The 18,386-nt window shown below is 56.3% G+C and overlaps 1 protein-coding gene across 2 annotated transcripts; it reads left to right on the forward strand.

The window, feature by feature from the left end:
• Positions 1–5,356: 5,356 nt before the first annotated feature.
• On the forward strand, positions 5,357–18,163 carry SAPCD2 (suppressor APC domain containing 2). Of its 2 annotated transcripts, XR_010607284.1 has the most exons (7): positions 5,372–5,774; positions 10,394–10,527; positions 14,870–15,016; positions 15,154–15,255; positions 15,788–15,901; positions 16,326–17,334; positions 17,843–18,163. XR_010607284.1 is itself a non-coding variant. In XM_065648698.1 (6 exons), exons 1-6 carry the CDS (start codon positions 5,372–5,374, stop codon positions 16,452–16,454), a joined length of 1,029 nt encoding a protein of 342 aa, XP_065504770.1. In that variant the 5' UTR covers positions 5,357–5,371; the 3' UTR covers positions 16,455–18,163. The 2 variants fall into 2 exon arrangements, 1 of the variants encoding a protein (XP_065504770.1); XM_065648698.1 differs by having other exon boundaries at positions 5,357–5,774; positions 16,326–18,163.
• Positions 18,164–18,386: the final 223 nt, after the last annotated feature.

An 18,386-nucleotide genomic window follows, 5' to 3' on the forward strand; every position in this document is an offset into this window, starting at 1 on the left:
TGCACCCACTCTTGCAAATGTGTCAAAAAGCTCTTGGGGTGACTCCAGCACAGCAAGTAGGTACGTGGATCCCACCACGCCCCAGCCGCGATGGCTGCTGCGGGGCCAGGCCCCCCGGCTCACAAGTCTGGCTCCTCATCAGAGACGCAGCACCGGCAGCGCTGAACTGACTGGACACAAAGACCCAAAGACCGAGGCTGGGCCAGCCGTGTGGTGTCAGAAGGCACATAGCAAGGCAGCCTCCGCTGCGGCCAGCGCCGCGGTCACAGGCTGCCCGGCGGGGACAGTGTGATGTCCTGTGCTTGAACCCCTCGTATATTCATTCCACTCCTGCCACTGGGCAGCCTGGCACCAACTCCCTGTCCCAGCCATCGGCCTGTCCCTGGAGCATCCTGCCTGCGGTTGAAACCCGGCTGCACAGGAGACAAGTGGACAGACAGACAGACAGCTGCTCAGAGACACCCACCTCCCTGCATGTGACCTGAGTCAGGGGAGCTGGACCCCATCCGGATGTGACAATCAGGTCAGGAAGAATCCCTGATAGTTGTCAAAGCTTCTGTCACACCGTTTCCTATGTTATGTGACTCAACACAGCTCCTGCTGGGCAGAGGACAAGGGTTTCAAAAGCTCCTCGCTCTGCTCCCGTTTACACATTCCTGCTGCGGTTGCATTCCCTGCCTTCCTGCTGTGTGAACGGGTGCAGGTCCTTCCTCACATGTGCTGCCTGCGTAACCATCGATCCTTACTCATCAGAAAAGCCTCTGTCAGATGCAACTTGTAAATCCAGCCCTGCCTTTTCCTGCAGAACTTGCACAGCCTTTGCTGCCTCGGCTTGAAGGAACCTCAACATGCAGCTGTGGGATCTCGTAGCCGTGGGATCTCAGCTCTCCTAGAAGAACCACTGCAAATCATGCTGGTGAATGTGTTCCCACCCCCCAAATCCAGCCATCCACCAGAACAAGTTTGTCCTGCTGCAGTCTCCTGGGCTGACTCCACAACCCATCGCACCCATGAGGGTAGAAATTGAATCTGCAAAGCAATAAAAACAATGGCAGGTTGGATCAGATATACCAGGCAGGACAACCTGAGAGAGCAGGAAGGAGGTTGGCTGGGGCCAAACAAAACACAAACATGCAGGAGGAACAGGAAATTTGTCATTAAAAAAGCTCCAGCACCCTGAAAGCAGACAGATGGCAAACACTGCTCCATCAGGGTGAGGTATCCCACAAAGAGAGAGGCAGAGCTGCTTATTTTTAGGGCCCAGCTTCACACATTGATATGTAAGTACCCACCAATACATTCCCCAACTAAATGTGGTTTTACGGTCATTCCCTGAATAAGATGAAAGGCTGGGTAGTTAATGGCTGTGGTGCGAATGTTACACGCTGTCCTTAGGCACTCCTGGCTTCATCGGCAGCAGCAGAGCGGAATTCATAATATGACGGAGCAATTGCTGGATGGATTCTAGTTGGAGGCCTTGCAGCATCTATCACACTTTCATTTAAGCCCCAGACAAGTCCCTATATTTAAACTCATCGTGCTGAGACCCATCGGCTGGAGAGGTGGGGAGTGAGGCTGGACAAGAGTCACTGCTATTTGCCTACCAGCACAAAGTCTTGCCTTGCAGAGCCAGGCATGTCGCAGAGTGAGCAAACAAAATCACCCCCGCGGCAGCTCATTTTCTCTTCCCGCCGGCCGCCCTGCTGCCAGCCCTCGTGACAGCCCACGAGCCTCGGGCAGCCACAGGCTTCCTGCTCCAACCCCCCCCGGAAAAAACAGTCTGGAGGCAAGAAAAGTCACTTTGTGGGAAGCACCCAGCCCCCTCCAAAGCAAACAGAGCATGTCCTCAAGAGGCCCCATAAGCAACAAGATGGAAAACACGATGACACCTCCGAGCTGGGAAGATGAAAGAAGACAGCCCTCCCCCAAGGGAAAATCTGCTGCCTTTCCCCAACCACACTCCCCCCGCCTTTCAGCCTCTGCCCAGAGGTTTCCTGGGGACAGATGCATTTCTGGGTTGACACTTCAGTACCCCATTGGAAGTGATTCCCTGCACACCCTCAGCTTTGGGGCTGAAATAAAGGGTTAACACCAATTGTGCTTAGTGAATTGAACAGTGATGGGAGCACCAGAATTTGGCATCTGGACTGTTGTTTGCACAGCTCTTGCTCTGGTTTTAACCAAGCCCAAACCAACCCTTCCTGGGTATGGTCTGGTAACCTGCGCTGGCCGGGAACCAGCACACTTTGGCTGCGGCCCTTTTTTGGCTGGCAATGCAGTCTGTAGAGGCCAGCTGTGCTGTGCTCTGGTCCGTGTGCTGGGCAGCAGCACGCAGTGAGCCCACAGACACGCAGCTGGTTCCCCACCAGACCTTGCTTTCTCCCAGCAGAACACAGCAGCAGAGGCTCACAGCATCTGCTTGGACATGGTGATCAGGAGATAACCTCATGGCTGCAATCACCGTGTGGTTCTCTGCAGAGTCAAGAATCACATGTGAACACTTAAGTGCTGCTGAAGTAGCTTACCCTACTGCCACAGCCACCCAGCATCACCCATGGATGGTCAGTGTCCTGTAGGAAGGCGCCCCAGTCTCCACCAGCAGCATCCAGTTCCCCCAGCACTCTGCTGGGGTTTGGCACAGCTGCTGCGACCTCTCCTCCCGTGGGAGGCAACGCTGTTTGGTGGGACACCCTGGCCTGCCACCACCCTTCCAGGGACATCAGACGCCCCGTGCCCTCCCCAGAGAGGAGCACTGGGGTGCTGGGTGCCGCCACACCTGAGCCACGGGTGTTCCCACCAGTGCCTGCAGGGAGGGAGGGCTGGGCCAGGTTTGAATGGCAGCTGGTGCTTCCCAGTAGCTTGGAGGAAGGAGAACTGAGTGACTACGTTGTTTATATTTAAAAAAAAAAAAAAAAGAAAAAGAGAAAAAGAAAAAGAGTAAAGATGACTCTGTCAACCAGAAGAGGCTGGACTGGCCCCAAGATAAACTATTCAGTGACAGAAAAAAACAAAACAAAACAAAACAAAAACAAACAAACAAAAAACCCCCACAAACACAAAAAGACTCAAACAAAATAACACCACCAACAACCAAAGAAACACGACCTTTCCCAAGAATTTTCAAAATCTTCCTAACTTCATTCACCCAACCACATCAAGGATGAAAACATTGAGTGCCACTTGAGGGCACTTTCGTACAGAGAGCGCAGTAAGAGCAGAGCTGCAGGGGCTGTGTGTGTGTCCCAGCTCCTTGGTGCCAGAGCAGAAAACTCCACATGGAGGAGCGAGAGTATTTCAGCTGAATCACGAGACACAATCAACACTAGGAACTGTTTCTGGTATCTCCAGATTGCATAGACCTGCCAGACAGGGAAATTGGACAAGAGACATTATGGTCACTTTGAATTCCCCCTATTATTATTATCTCTTCTGGCAAGCCCAGAGATGTGGGAGAAACCTGGGGAAAAACTCATTTTGCTGCTGATGTAGCCTTTGCTGATGCTACCAGAGCAGAGCAGCATCACTCACTGCCTTGTTTCTGGAGCAGAAAGGGGAGGGATGCTGCACTGGTTCCTTCTCCCTGTATCCTACACAGCTGTGAACCTGTTCAGTCAAACATGGCTAAGCCAAGCAGAGATCTCAAAACAGGTAGGACAGGTCTGGGAAAATCATGAAAATAAATGGTTTCAAGTCAAGCAGGCTGTGAACAGCCTCACCATGACACAGAGACCAGCCAGAGCAGGGCCTTGATAGAGAACAGTCCAGTGAGGGTCTCCAGAGGCTGCTGTGATTACCTGGCAGTGTGGGTCTGGCAGGGCTGAAAAACTCCGTGGAGAAGAGAAGTGGCAAGAACAGGCTGAGAAGCCAGGAGTAGGACCAAGGCACTGAAGGCACCCAGGAATGGAGTCCCAGTGCCTGGCCTGGACAGGGAAACTGATCCGAGGAAAGCACAGCAAGGGCTGTGTGGATGCAAGGGCTTGAGGGCCAAACATCTTCCACCCCCCCAGTTTGAAGCCATCTCAGAGCTAAAGGAAATCACCCTGGCCCATGGCACAGGGAGGTGTCCGTGGCACACAGAGGTGTCTGTGGCACAGGCAGCCTCACAACCTGACCACCCAGACAGTGGCTAATCGCCCTTTCTGGCCATCACCCTCCACTAGCACACTCGCTCCCTGATACTCCTTCTCTCAGCATCATGTGCATCAGTCCAGTATGAGGGCTCTGGAGGTGCCAGCGCGTGGCTGTCCAGGGCCCCTTGAGCGTGTCGTCATGCCCATGACACAGGCATCGTGACACCAGGGCTCTGCAGTCTGCTTTGTTGCAACACAAAGCGAGTTTGCAGAGGAGGGCAGCACCTTTCACTAGGACTAACATGCTGTCAAGTCTAACAAACGCAGCAAATTTCAGTACAAATTAGAGAAACCCATTCTCTAAACAATGCCAGTTCATACTAAGTTCATAAGAGATATGATCCAGATCCTGTTTCTCTCACATTTGTCAACACCGATAGATTTTTTTTCCTCCTTTCTCCATGTGCATGGTTCGTTTGGGCCCCTACTCCAGCTCCTGCTGGCTGGTGGCCACTGTTGCAGTCACAGCACTGGGATGCCCAGGCTCAATTCCCGCTATGAGCACTCGCTCTTCCCGCAGCACCAGGCAAGCCAAGCACACAGGAGCTCTCCGTGCTGATACATCCCTCTCGTGCGGAGATACTGCCAAAGTGAGAACCAGCACTGAAACTTCTTGGCTGTGTTTGCAAAGCTATCAGTGAGAGCAAACACCACATTCGGGCTTTTTTTCTTCCTGTTCGCTAATCATATTTGCTCTGGAGTGGGATGTAAGGTCTTCAGGTATCTCTGCTTAAAGCCGCTTTCCGTTTTGACAGTTTACAGTGTATCTGAGATGCAAAAATGCAACTGTCTGAAAGTATTTCTTACACTAGCACCAGGAGTACCCATCGCATTCGGGCACAGGCAGCGATTCCCTCAGTTTTGCCGGTAAATAAGGAGATGCGCAGCTGCCGGAGTGGCGGACACGGGTCTGCACTGCGAGAAATGAGGATTCGTGCCCAGTGGACGGACAAGGGCCGGGGCGGGGGTCACCGAGCCGTTCTCAGGGATGCAGGGTCTCGGGCCCCGGTGGGATGTAGGCGAGGCCGGTGGGATGCAGGAGGTGACACCGCCGCGACCTCCGCCTCCCCGGCCAGGAGCAGGGCGGGCGCCGCCTAGAACTCAAACCTTCGTCCTCCCCCTCAGCCAATGGCCAGAGCGACCGCCCGTCGCCAACCAATGAGAGTGCGGGACGTCCCGTCACCAACCAATAGGAGCGTGGGGGCGGCAACGGCGAGTAACGCTCGGGAGCGGCGGCGGTGATGGCACCGGAGCGCGGCGACCGGTCGCTCCCCGCCGGTACCGAGGGGCTTCCTCGGGTGTTCCTGCAGAGCCTACGGACTCTTTTCGATATCCTGGATGACCGGCGGCGGGGTTACGTGCACCTACGGGAGATCGAGTCCCGCTGGCGGGGAGCGGAAGCCCGGGAGCTGCCCGCCGGGGTGCTGGAGGGGCTGCGGCGGGCGGCCCCGGCCAGCGGGTACCTGACCTTCGAGCGGTTCGTCCTGGGGCTGCGCGCTGCCCTGCCCGGTGCCGACCCCCCCGGGGAGAGCGGCGGCGGGCGGCGGAGCGCGGAGAAGCCGCCGAGCCCCCGCGGTGCAGAGGAGCGGCGTGGGAAGAGCAGCGGGCAGCGGGAACCGGGGCACGGGCAGCCCCGGGGCCGGGGTGAGCCAGCGGGGCCGCGGCGGGACCGGAGCCGCACGGCGCGGCCAGCGGGGCAGCACCGTTTACCGCGGGTGGGAGTCGGGCGGGCGGGCTGGGACCTGCGGCTCCCTGCGGTCCTCGGGCAGCGCAGACCCGGTCCCTCGTATGGGCTTAAACCAGCAGCAATCAGGTTAGTGCTGGGTTTAATTTTAGCTTTGATCCGAGCTGCGGGTAAACCGGGCTGGCGAGCGTGTTGCTCCCCTGACCGTGTCAGGTTTGTGCTTTCCCTCACATCTCTCCTCGCGTGGGTGCTTGTCTGTTTATAGCGGTGACAAGAAGAATTAAGGGCTTTACCGTAACGTGTCTGTGGTCGTCCCCTGGCCCAAAGTCTGCAGGTGACCTTCTTCGGGGGCCGGTATTGCAGCTGAGTGGTTTCGAGAGTCCCTGGGGTCTCTGAGAACCGAGCAGCTTCGCTGGAGCGTGCGCCGTCAGGTGCTCGGGTGGGCTCCAGGCTGTGGATGTGCCCTCGGAAGGGCTTTGTTCATGATTTCATCCACGTTTTGGACCAAAAAAAATAGAGAAATCCAATCCAACTTTCTTATTTGCATAATTCTGCAGCACTACTTACAAAAATAAATGGTTAAGCAATAATTAAATGGGAAAGCAGCATCAGGGAGATGTGCTTTGCTGCCCTCAGGCACTGAGTGGCCAGGGCTGAGCTCACTGGCAGGGCCCTGTGGACTCTGCCCCTTCCTCAGGACCTGTGGTTCCCGTGCTGGGTCTGCCAGGACCCCCAGCCCTGGTGGCACACTGACCTTGGCAACGGGGAGACTATTGCAGTAGGAGATGTTGTAAGGAAACCAGGCTTCTGGACTTATCTGGCATAGGTAATAATTCTTTATCTAGATTCGTGAAGTGCTTTGAGATCTATGGACACAAAGGTCTGTGTGAGGAGCTGGTGTTTTTATCACAACCCTTGAGCGCGATGACTTCCTCTGCCTTGGGAAAGTTGTCTGGGCTGGTTTGACTTCTCTTCCCACTCATTCCCTCCCTGTCCCATCTTCTGCTGGGTGGAGAAGAAACTTAAACCATGGCTGAGGTTCTCTACTTTCCATTTTGCATGCAGACTAATCACTGGAGCTTCATCTGGGGGAATATTATTAAGCAGGCTGGTTCTTCTGTTATCAAGAGTGGAAATCTGGAAAAACCTGAAGAAAAATCCTGCTTGGTAAAAACCAGCAATTTGAAAGCTCTGCCCTGGAAAGGTGTGAGCAGATGACTGCAGCAGCTTTCTGGTTGCTGAGGATCTTTTCATGGTAGGCTGATGTTACAGTGATGTCCCGAGCCTGTGGGCAGGGTTAGTGCCTCAGCCCCTTGCTGCCGGCTTCCCACGATGCGGGGCCATATTCTGGCAACAGGCCTGAATTTCGTGTTGATTCAGCAGCTTAGCAAATGTTATAACTCAGAGCTATTGTATCTGTTCTAGCTCCAGGCCCTGCACAGCTGCTCAGTGCTCCCTCCCATCACCGAGGTTTTCCCAGGCTGCGGTTGAACAGGTAGAGGTTCTCAACTGGCTGCAAGGGAGTTGAACTCTGCCATGGGAGGACACCGTTCTTTTTTGCTGCAGAGAAATGTGCTGGGCACTGAGAGCTGCCTGTGGGTCTAGGAAACCCTGTCTCCATTAAGATTATATCATTTGGGCTCAAAGCCGCTCCGATGCTCCAGCTGCACGAGGTAGCTTCAGTAAGAGCCCAACCAAGTGCAGCAAGATGGTGTATCAGTGCTCATTAACTGCAAAGAGTCTGAGGAGACTCTCCGTGTCTGTGTTTTGTGGGGAGGAGGTGCTCACAGGATGCCACCCTAGCTCTGCCTTCTGATCCAGAGGGCATCTGCATACATCAGAGGTGCTCTGGATGCAAATCATGGCAAGATGGCAGAGGTTGGGCCAGGTGATCTGGTGCACCCAGGGGTGCAGTGAGCCAGTGGGACAGTGATTCTGTCCCCTCTTTCCCATCAGCATATGGGCAGAAGTGCTTCTGAAGAAGTCCCTGCTCAGAGCCAGCTTCTCGGGAGCTCTCCCCATCCCGGCTGTGCTGGGCAGCCCGTGAGCCACCACTGGGCACCAGCCACAGTCTCAGGGCAGCCGACAGCATCTGCTGGGCGTGAGGATGGTGAGGCTGATATTGGAGAAGTCACTGGGCATGGGAGTCGTTGTGATGGCTTCCCTACTGCTGGTGCCTGGGTGGCCTGTCACAGCAGTGGCTGAGTGTCTTGCTGGTGGAAGACTTTACCCTTGGGGTTCGCCTGAGAGCTGAGACCTGGGAAAGTTAAGACACAGAGCAGCGAGTGCCTTGGCTGGGAGCCCTGTGGTCGCTCTGGGCACTGCCGCCTCCCAGCACAGCGCTTGCCTTGGCTGCTGGGCTGGCCCGGCCTGGAGAGCTGGTGGCCCTGGTAAGAAGGAGATGGTTTGTGGGTGGCTGTTACTGTCTGGGCCATTGCCAAGGACAGGTCTGTAAGCGTGTAAAATGCCTCTGAGGTGTCTGCTCCATCCTCTGGCTGGGGAATGCTGAGCTCGTGCCCTGCAGGGCAGAAGGGCTCCCAAGGAGGAGGCCATCCCAAATCTCATGGCAGGGTCTCTTCCACCTCTGGTGAGCTCGTCCTGCTCTTTGCCTAAGAAGAATGGATCCCAGCTCATTAGCAGAGGTCCCGTTTTAGCCACTGTATTGTCAGCTCAGCTGCACAGAGCTCAGTTGTTTGAGCAGGTAGCACCTTCTCATCACAGGGTTAGCTCAGCTCAACCTGGCGCTTCCCAGTACCAGCAGTGAAAACCTTTTCAACATGTTTCTACCCTGCAGCTCTTCCCAGAGGTACTCCTGACTTTGCTTTGGGATTGTGCCTATTGAAGCTACCTTTGGTTTTGGGGCTGTTCCTCAGCTTCCCAAGCAGGATGTGCTACAGGTCTGCTAGGAGAACATGTGTGGTTGCACCGGTCTTGCTGGGTTCCTCCCAGGTAGATAGGAGTACATGAAACCAAAGACAGTTGGCAAACCAGGTGTGTGATATCATAGACTGTGTGTTTATTGACATGCTGGAGACCTGTCTGTGCCGGAGCACTTACTGGTAGGAGAAGCAGGATATCATGATGGATCAGAAGGAGGATTTTTCTTGTGCCACAGTGGCTTCTTTCCCCAGTGACACAAACTGACAGGCTGAGCAAGGTAGCATTGCCTGCAGCCACCTGAGCCTGAGCCCAGCTCCGGTGGCTAAACTGGTGCGAACGTGGCAGCACAGGCAGCCCCGAGATGGTGCAGCTCTCCCGGACCTCGTTGCCTTTAGGCTGACAGGTGGCTCCTGTGGCCACAGCTGCCCCCTCTTGCCCCATATCCCTCTTCCTTCGTGTCCATGTGCTTGGCTCAGGACGCTTGTGGAGCAGCAGGCAGCGATGTGCCAGCCCAGGCAATGCCACGCGCCCTGTCCCAGCACTCACAGCCCTTCGTGCCAGCATAGCCGGGAACACGCTGGATCTGTGCCCGGCAGCTCTGGCACCGGAGAGCCTGCACATGCCCAGCCTGTGGGAGAAGGACACGGCGATGGGCGGGGGTGCCTGGGAGACGTGTGGGGAGCAGTCCCACGGAGGAGATGTTTTCCTCACTGCCCACCATCACTTGCTTACCTCCACACTGCTCTTGTTTGAAAGCCAGGCTGGGAAAGAAGCTCTTGAGGAATGCTATGTGCAGAGGGCAGGGTGAGCTGCAAGAGCTGAGGGAGGAGCACAAGGCAGGGTGGGCTGGGCACTGGGCAGGGGAGCGGGGCGAGAAGGGAGGTGCAGCAGGACTGCTGCTCGGGTGCTGGCTGCCCCCTTGGCTGTCCTTGCTCTGTCAGCTCAGCCAGAAGGGGATCTGAGCTGGCTTGGCTGTGGCCGCAAGGCTGTTTCTGGCAAGCTGGCCAGGGCAGGCGGTGCGGGGCTTGTACTGACTTTTCTGCGGGTGCTCGGCCAATACCTGCTTCAGCCGACAGGCAGCACAGTCAGGATTGAGCCTAAAACCTGCCAGTACTACCTTAATCTGCAAAAATAGGTTATGCATGGATTTGCAGCAGCATCATGTGTTTGTAGTAGATCAGTCTTTTGCAAGATAGGATGTTGGGATTTTAATAAAATTTTGGAAAACCTACAGCCTGATTTACCCTATGTTTAAACCACAGGCACAGGGTGTGGGGGAATATCTTGCATGGCCAAAGCTCAACACCAAGCAGAGCTGCCTGCAGGAGGAGTCGGGGTCCTGGCAGAGCCTGTGCCACCTGAGTGGGAGCCGGGGGTCCCATGGGGACAGGACAAGGGTGGGCAATATCACTAATGGTTTAATTGCCTGTGCTGGGACTGAACGAGCAGTGCCTGGAAGCGGCCTGCTTTTTGCAGAAGATGACCACTGGGGTCTGTTGCCAGCCTGGCGCAGCCACATGAGTTGTTGCTGAAGCCTGCTCTGCCCATACAAGCACACCAACAGGCGCTTGAGCCAGTGCTTTGCTCAGCTGCTCCCTGCCGTGTCCATTTGCAAAACCACCCTGCAGATGGTCTCACAGAAGTGGCTGCAAGTTTTTGTTGCAAGTGGCTGGTGGCCTCATGCTGTCCTCTGTCACAGGTGGTGATGCTAAGGCTGCTGGGCAGGCCCAGGGAGATGGCAGCCATGCAGGGGCTGGGGACACTCGGAGGCATCAGCGGGGACGTGCAGAACACCGGAGACACACCATCACCAACGGCGTGGACTTCAGCATGGTAAGGGGGCAGCCCTGTCGTGGTCCGGGGGAAGGTGGGCTGCAGGTGTCCCTCAGTGCCGACACCAGCTCTGTTTGGGCTGTGGCTCCCCCTGCCCACCCTGTGTGTGTGAGCCGTGGGCTGTCGGGCAGATTCTGATATTTCAGATACAAACTCTGTTATGTATGTGGAGGTCTGTCGTGGTTTGATTGCAGGGTGACAATAAAACCGCGGCAGATGTATTGTTAACCTCGTCTCCCCCCCTTTCCCCTTCAGCCGCTCCCTCGCCCCCCTTCCCACTAAGGACAGGCGGTTGGGAGGGAAAGAAGGACAGAGAGAAGAGAGTTGGAAAAATTAAAAATGTTTTACTAATGCTACCAATAAAAATAGAGAAAATAATACAAAATATACAAAACCAATCTTGAAAGTCCCGGCAGCTGCTCCGGCAGATGTGGGGCCGGCACCCGAAGTCCCGGACTGGACTCTGCAGCCAACCGGAGCTGGATCCAGTCTGTCACTTGGCCTCAGTCCGCAGGGACAACTCGCAAGGTCCTCTCCCAATGTCGGCCATAAGGAAAAGGGACGAGATCCTCGTGATCCCCCACTTTTATATGAAGTATGACGTGAATGGGATGGACTACTTTAGTTGGTCAATATTCAGTTCACCTCCTGCTTGTACATCTTGCAGGATGCATCATTATCAATGACCTTGCATTCCATTGCTATGTCTACCAAAACATGTACCTGACTTTCAGGAAAACTGCAGTTAGTAAGAAGACTTTAGCTGACAGGGAAATTCACTAAAAGAGAAACTTGTTTTTAACAAAACCAGGACAAGGTCCTACCATTACTTCAAGGTGCTTTCTGTCCCGAATTGTGCCGGGCAGGCAGGAGGCACGTGTTCCGCTGCCTCCTCTGAGAGCAGGCTCTGCCCACCGAGCTGGTGTTTGACTGCACAGGTGCCATCCCCAGGGGCAAAAACTTAGGCAGGGAAAGGCAAACGTGTAGGTGTAGGAGCAGGTGGGTGCCTGAGCCTTTCAAGCGCTCCAGCGAAGGTCAGGTACACCACGCTGGTGAGCAGTGGTGCTGGGCTGTGTCCCCTACCAGATGTTCTCTGTAGGTCAGGGCTCAAGCATGCTCATCCTCCTGGCTCTGGAGAAACATTTATCAGTAATGCAGAGAAATCAGTATTGAATTTAGCTGAGCTGGCTGAGTCAGATTGCCTGGATGAAGGGATCTGTGCTGCTCCCAAGTGGGATGGAAGAGCTGCCTGGGCATGTTGCTCACAAGCTCAAGCTAAATTTTTCTGGGAAGAGAGCCAAGACCCAGCCTGCGGGATGAGTGATCGGCAGAACAAGCTCTGGCCAGTGTCAGAGCTGCTGCTGAGGCTGCGACTGTCACCTCTGCACTTCCAGTCCTTGCACCCTGGTGTCACCCTGCTCCCCAGCCCAGCGGGGCTGGCCGGTGTCACAGGCGGCGTGGATTGCAGCCTGCCACTGGCTTTGGGGGACAGAACAGGCTTTGCTGGGCTTGCAGCCATGCCAGAGGTTGGGGTGCTCTTGGGCCGAGGGGCTCTCTGCTGAGAGGTGCTGGCAAGGAGTAATAAATGTAGATGTGTGCGTCTGGGGGTCTCTGGTTCTCAGGGTTTTGGTGGCTGGGAATTGCTGTTTCAGAGAGGGGAAGGTCCTTCCCTGGCAAGGCTCTTCCCTGCGTGTGCAGCTGGAGCCATCGCTGCTGTGAGCTCAGGGTCCTGTCTGGTACTGATGGGGGGGGCTGGTGGCCAGCAGGTCTTGCCGAGAGCTGCGATTTGTTCCCAGCACTGCCACAAGCGCTCTTGCGCCCTTGCCTCTGTCTCCCCAGCTTGGTGTGGGGTGGTGGGAGGGGGTCCTCTGCCTTTCTTCCTGCCTGCCCATGTACCCGAGTGCTGCGCTGCCGCTGGCATGCTCCTGTCCCTGGAGAAGTGCTGTCTGTCCCTGTCCCCTTCCCTGGCACTCTCGCAGGATCCTTTGGGTACTAATCCCACTTCTGAGCATACAGAGACAGTCAGAAGAGGTTTGAGTCCAGCAAGGACCAAATCCCTGTGCAGGGTGGTGCTGCCGCCTCCCCTCTGATGCTGGGAGGATGCTGGGCTCCCACAGAGACAAGGCACTCAGCTGTGATTAGGCTAATTTGCCTAAAGCCTGTGGGGGAATGCGAGCACTGGTATCTGTCCTGCATCCTGAGGTGCGCTGGAACTGGTTCATCCTGAGCAGGGAAGCAGAGGGATGGGGGCTGTGCTGCAGCCCCAGGACCCTCGGCACCACTGCAGCTCCTGTGTGCTCAGCTGGTGTTTTTCAGCTGGTCCATCATCGATCGGCCTGATTTCCCCATGGCCACAGGGGGTAGCTGGGATGAGACCTTCCGTGAGAGGCTGAGCGCTGTCATTCGTGAGCAGCCCAGGCTATGGCACTGTCCCCTCCCCTTCTACGCCGGGTAGCACCAGCCAAGTCCAGTGCTCTGTCTTCCTCCTACCCCAGAAGCTGCCGCTGCCCCCAGAGCATCCCATCCCCAGTGAGATGCTGTCTGCCCCGGCATGCAGCAGAGCCGGTTGATGTCCCACTGCTCTGTGGGATGCTGCCTCTTCCACCAGCTGCCATGCGGGCCAGCAAGCCTGGTGGCACCAGGGTGGGCCAGGTGGTCGCAGGCTGCGGCTCAAGCTGGGTGGGGGTCCTTGCCACGTACAGCATCTTCTTCATGCCCCTCAGCAACAGCCGGCGTAGCACCAAGGCTCTGCGCTTCTTCCTGTGGGTATGTCCCCTTTGGTCCATCTGTCCATCCAAGCATGTGGAGCGGGGGGCTGTCCTGTAGCAAACAGCGTTTCCAGGAGCAGTGGCAACAAGAGCAGCCCTGGTGTAGAGGGTGGCTGGTGTGGGGCGGGTAGGAGGCTTTGGAGCTGGCAGTGGGGATGGGGGGATGCTGGTTGCCTGAAAAAGGTCTTGGTGTGGTCTCACTTGTCCCAGGGGGTAGGGATCTGTCCATGATTGCTTTTGAGCTGAGTTGTCCCCTTCCAGATGCTCTCCAAAGCAGCAGGAGATGTTCCTGAGCATCCAGCAGCTTCTGGGTGTTCAAAGTCCTACTGGTGCCTGGAGGAGACTCTCCTGGAGCCCAGTCTGGCCGTGGGCGGTGCAGTCCAGTCTGCGTCCTGTGTCGTGGCAGAGGAGGCAGAGGCAGCAAGGCAGGCAGCTCCCTGTGCTCTTGGCATGGAGACACAGGCGCAGGAGCTGGGGGAGCAGCCTGACGTGGCTTGGGAGAGCAGGAGCCCTGCGCTCTCCGTGTGAGGGCAGATGAAAGGGTCGCTGCGCTGGTTGCTCTATTCCCCAGGGCTGTCCCCTCTTCTCTCGCCACCTCTGTGACTGCCGGGGGCAGCACAGTGCCGAGGGGCTGCAAGGGAAGAAGGTGGCAGCGTAGCAGGGGACCCCATGTCCCCTGGGGCACAGAGCGCTCGCTGCTCCAGCCCCACTGCCGGTGGGGGGGTTGGGGGGCTGTGCTGCAGCGGCCTTGGCTGTGCTGTGACACAGGGTCCTGCTCTGCTGGCCCCAAGGGGCTGCTCTGGGGACAGGAGCCCCAGGCACCCTTGTACCAGCCCTCCAGGTGCATAAACATGCCCCATCCCTGGAGACACCGCAGGCCAGGCTGGACGGGGCTCTGAGCAACCTGAGCTGGTGCAGATGTCCCTGCTCACGGCAGGGCTTGGACTAGATGAGCTTTGAAGGTCCCTTCCACCCAAACTATTCTGTGATTCTGTAAATGTCTCCAGGTGGTACTGGTGCTAGAACCCGAAAGACCAGCAGAGACACTCAGCAGAAAGGTGTGCTGTGCTCTGCTCTGCTCGGAGGTGCCTTGGGGGTAAAGCAGAGAGGGAAGCAGAGTGCTGGGGAAACAAGGCTGCAGGTTTTCTCTGGCTTCCAGTCTGCACATTTAGCTCAGCTGCCTGCTGCCTGGCGAGAGCCGTGTGTGTTTGTGCTGCTGGCTGAAGCTTACAGCCTTGGGTGGGGATTTGGGGAGCAGCTGCAGGCCCCGCTCTTGCTGCATCCCTGGATAAATATGAGGCAGAGAAACTTGCTTCTGCAGTGGGGAGCAGGAGGGCGGAGGTGGCCTGACCATCCCTTACCTGCTTCGGTTGTTCTCCTAAGCCAGAGAACTCTTCCCCCAAAGCAGCATCAGGCAGCAGCCATCATCCTGCTCCTCAACAGCTTTTTGTGGGGAGAGGCTGACACCCCTGCCTGTATCCATATTCCTCTGTGCTTTGTGAAGAAACCAGCTGCTGGGGCTTGACAAGGTCTTGGTGGGGAGGGGTGACACATCTTCGCACTCTGTCCTGCAGCTGAAGCACATGAAGGAGCTGGAACAGGAGAAGGATTTCCTGCTGCAGGGTCTGGAGCTGGTAGAGCGCGCCCGGGAGTGGTACCACCAGCACATCCAGTTCATGCAGGAACGCCAGAGGCTTCTGGGGAAGAACAAAACCAGTGCTGTGAGTCTGGGGCTTGTTCTTGGGGTGCCTGTCTGTTTGGGTGGGTGTGGAGCTGCTTGTCTGGGTTTGGAGAACTGGGCTGGACCTGGAGTTGGCCCCATGGTAACCCCCAGCCTCTTCTTCCCCCCATCCCCCAGGAATTCCTCCCTGAGGGTGCCCAGAGTCACCTGGGGCGCCTGGTCCCCAAGCTGCAGGAGGTGAACCGCTGCCTGGGTGACCTTCTTTCCGCCACTGGCAAGGTGAGAGCAGCAGATAAGCAGCTTGTTGTTGTTTGCGTGAGGACCCATCCTGTCCCTCCGCTTACACTGGTGGTTGGGCTGACATCAGAACTGTCACAGTTTCCCTGGGTTCTGGGGAGGTGACTTGGTTCTGTGGGCAACAAAGTAGGGGATGGGGGACAGCCAAAAGGACAGCACAGGCAGTCCTGAGCTGGGTCGGAGGATGCTCAAGGCATTTGGGGAACTAAAGGATATCCCCAAAAATGTGTAGCCATTGTCAAGTGAATGAGGAAACCATCCTGCTGAGCTGCTGAGTCAGCCCTCTTGGAGCTGGCTGTCCCACCAGGCTCCTGCGCACACAGGCAGGAATGCTTCCCACCTCTGCCTGCCTTTCCGGAGACCCTGCAATGGCTTGTGCTGGGTCTTAATCCTGTGCTGGGCTTCTCTCAGTTCTCCATGTGCCACAGAAGCAGCTTCTGGCCCTGGGAAAGGCTGGGGAGGCCACTGGGAAGGAGGGTCAGTGTCTCATCCCTTCCCTTCATCTTCTCTGCAGCCAGTGAACCCCTCCTCAGCTCTGAGCAGGCTGGGCCCCGTGGTGTCCCCAGCCTCAGCAGGCTCCCAGCAAGCCATCAACATGCTGAAGGAGCAAAACCGGCTTCTCACCAAGGTGAGTGGGGTACGGGGGGAGGAGATCCCCTTGTGGGGGCTGGGAGAGGAGGCAGGGTGGGATGGGCCTGGGGAAGGAATCTGAGGCAGTGGAAAGTGTTCCTTCAGCTTGGCCAACCTTGGTCATTGCAAAGAAGGGTGTGCAGGATGCAGCTGGAGAGTCTCCATCATGCAGCTGTTTGCTGAGTGTCCATGGGCAAGGATGGGGCATCCTCACCGGCAGGAAGAGACTGTGAGAAATGCAGGTCAGGAGAGGGTGCGGGCGCTGTGGCTGGGTCTGTGAGCAGGGCTGCTGGGGAAGAGTCAGCCACAATGCCCCTGCCAGGGCCGGGCTCACCGCTGGGTTCACATCCCAGCACCCACAGTGCAGCAAATGCCAGCATTTTCCTCCTTTAAGCAGCATTTTCCTCCTCTGTCCCATGCAGGAGGTGACCGACAAGAGCGAACGCATCACTCAGTTGGAGCAGGAGAAATCTGCCCTGATCAAGCAGCTCTTTGAGGCTCGTGCCCGCAACAACCATGAAACAAGCCAGCTGGACTCCACCTTCATCTAGAGTCTGTCTCCCCATTCAACATCCTCAAGCTTCCTTGGGGGTTTTGTGAGACTCTTGCCCAAAACCCATTGCACCTGTTGCTCCAGGTGTCATATCTCGAGGTCTGGAGCTGCTGGTGGCATCTCTGCAGGAGGAAGCCAGGAAGGTGTTTCCCTGACCCTGCCTGGGGAGCATCCCTGCACTGCTCTGCTGCTGGGCTCTCCAGCTGTGCTGCTCTCAACTGCTCCTTTTCTGTCTCTAAAGGGACTGCAGAGACTGTCCCCCCAGCCTCACGAGCCCCAGCGTGCTGGGGAACGGCCTCTGCCCACGCTGCCTGCGCGGGAGGTGCTCCTGTGCCCTTGGCCTGACTTGGGCTGAACTTTGGCTGCTCTCAGAAAAAGATGATGCATCTTCAACACTCCAGCTGGCATCTCCAGGGAAGCCAGGCTGTTCAAGGGTGGCTGATCCTCTGGTTGTCCCACTGTTGGAAGACAAGATTGAAAATCTGATGGGCCGTGCCTGGCCCCTCTCTGCTGCCTGAGTTCTGCCTGCCAGTGACACGATACTGGGCCAGAGCAGTGCCCAAGCTGGTGCTCCTCCCTGCGTAATCCCTCTTTCCAGTTTGCGGTAGTGATGCCATAGTCACTGTTTACATGTCTGCAGGCTCCTGTAGTTGATGAGCCATAGACCCAAACGAGATGGTCCATACCTCTGAGCTGCTGTTTCAGACTGTTTGCAGATTGAGGCAGACATCTTTACATCCCTTTATTTGGCTTGACCTGGCAAGTGTTTCCGTATGACTGCCAGGCTTATATTTTTTTTCTTGATGACTTTAAAAGGAGAAGTGATGTCCTACAGCATGAGGATGCTAACACTAGCCTGACTTCACAGAAGGACAAAGGTTTGTATTTAACTGAACGTGGGTGATGGATCGATGCTGATGGGCTCTTTCCTTTGCACAACTCCAAGTGAAGGAGTGGCAGCTTTGCCTGTGCTGATGGTGTACGCTGGCTTCCCGGGGTGACATCCCAAGTGTGAGCTGCACCCCTCTCCAGGTGTCTTGGTGGGGGAAGGGGGGGTGGTCTAAGCATGGGTCTTGTTAGGCTGGTGCATCTCAGGATACCTTCTCCTTCCCACCCGGCTCAGTGACAATGCTTGAGCTGAACAATGTTTTCCACTGTGGCTCGGTACTTGGTATTTATGGGGCTTTCATGGGAGATCCTTGTGAATCCCCACACAACGCAGGCCTGGCCCTCTGTAGCTCCAAGACCAGGACCTTTCTCTCCAGGGTGGTTTCATGCTCTGACTCCTGGCACAATGCACTGAGCTGGGCCGAAGGTGCTGGACCTGCTGTGGGCTGGGTACCGTGCAGACCAATTCCCTTCTCACTCCTGTTTTTTTCTGTCCAGCACTGTCTGTCCCATCCAGCTTCTCTCTTTGAGGTTGATCTTGACCTGAGGCTCAGTGCAAGGCATGAATCCCTGCTCTACCCTTGTACCTGCTGCCCTGTGCCAGAGTGGAGATCAGCAGAGTGCCAGGGAGAGGGAGGAGGAGCAGCAAGGCCATGGCGAGTTGTGTCCCCTATCTGCAGGAGTAGGGTGTTAGTTGTCCCCTGGACATCGGTGTCTTCCCTCTCTTTCATAATGCCACCTCTGGTGTCCAGAGCCTGTTTTGTCTGAGGTTTAATTAGTAGTGACCCTCTTTATAAGGAGGAGCTGTAGGGATAATAAAGTGGGGTGAACTATTTAATTTAGCCTTCTGTGTCTCTGCCTAAATCAGCCCATCTACTGCTGCGAGCCTTGAAGTTCCTGCCTGTCCTGTCCCATGGGCTGTGGGATGAGCTGAGGTTGCACACCCACAGCCTGAGCAGGAGGTGCCCAGGGGGTCTCTGCTCCAGCCCATGTTCCCATGCCCTTACTAGTCCCATCTGGGCTTCTCTGTGCTCTGGGGCTG

Source organism: Caloenas nicobarica, chromosome 19, assembly GCF_036013445.1.
Source record: "Caloenas nicobarica isolate bCalNic1 chromosome 19, bCalNic1.hap1, whole genome shotgun sequence".
Taxonomy (NCBI): Eukaryota; Metazoa; Chordata; class Aves; order Columbiformes; family Columbidae; genus Caloenas; species Caloenas nicobarica.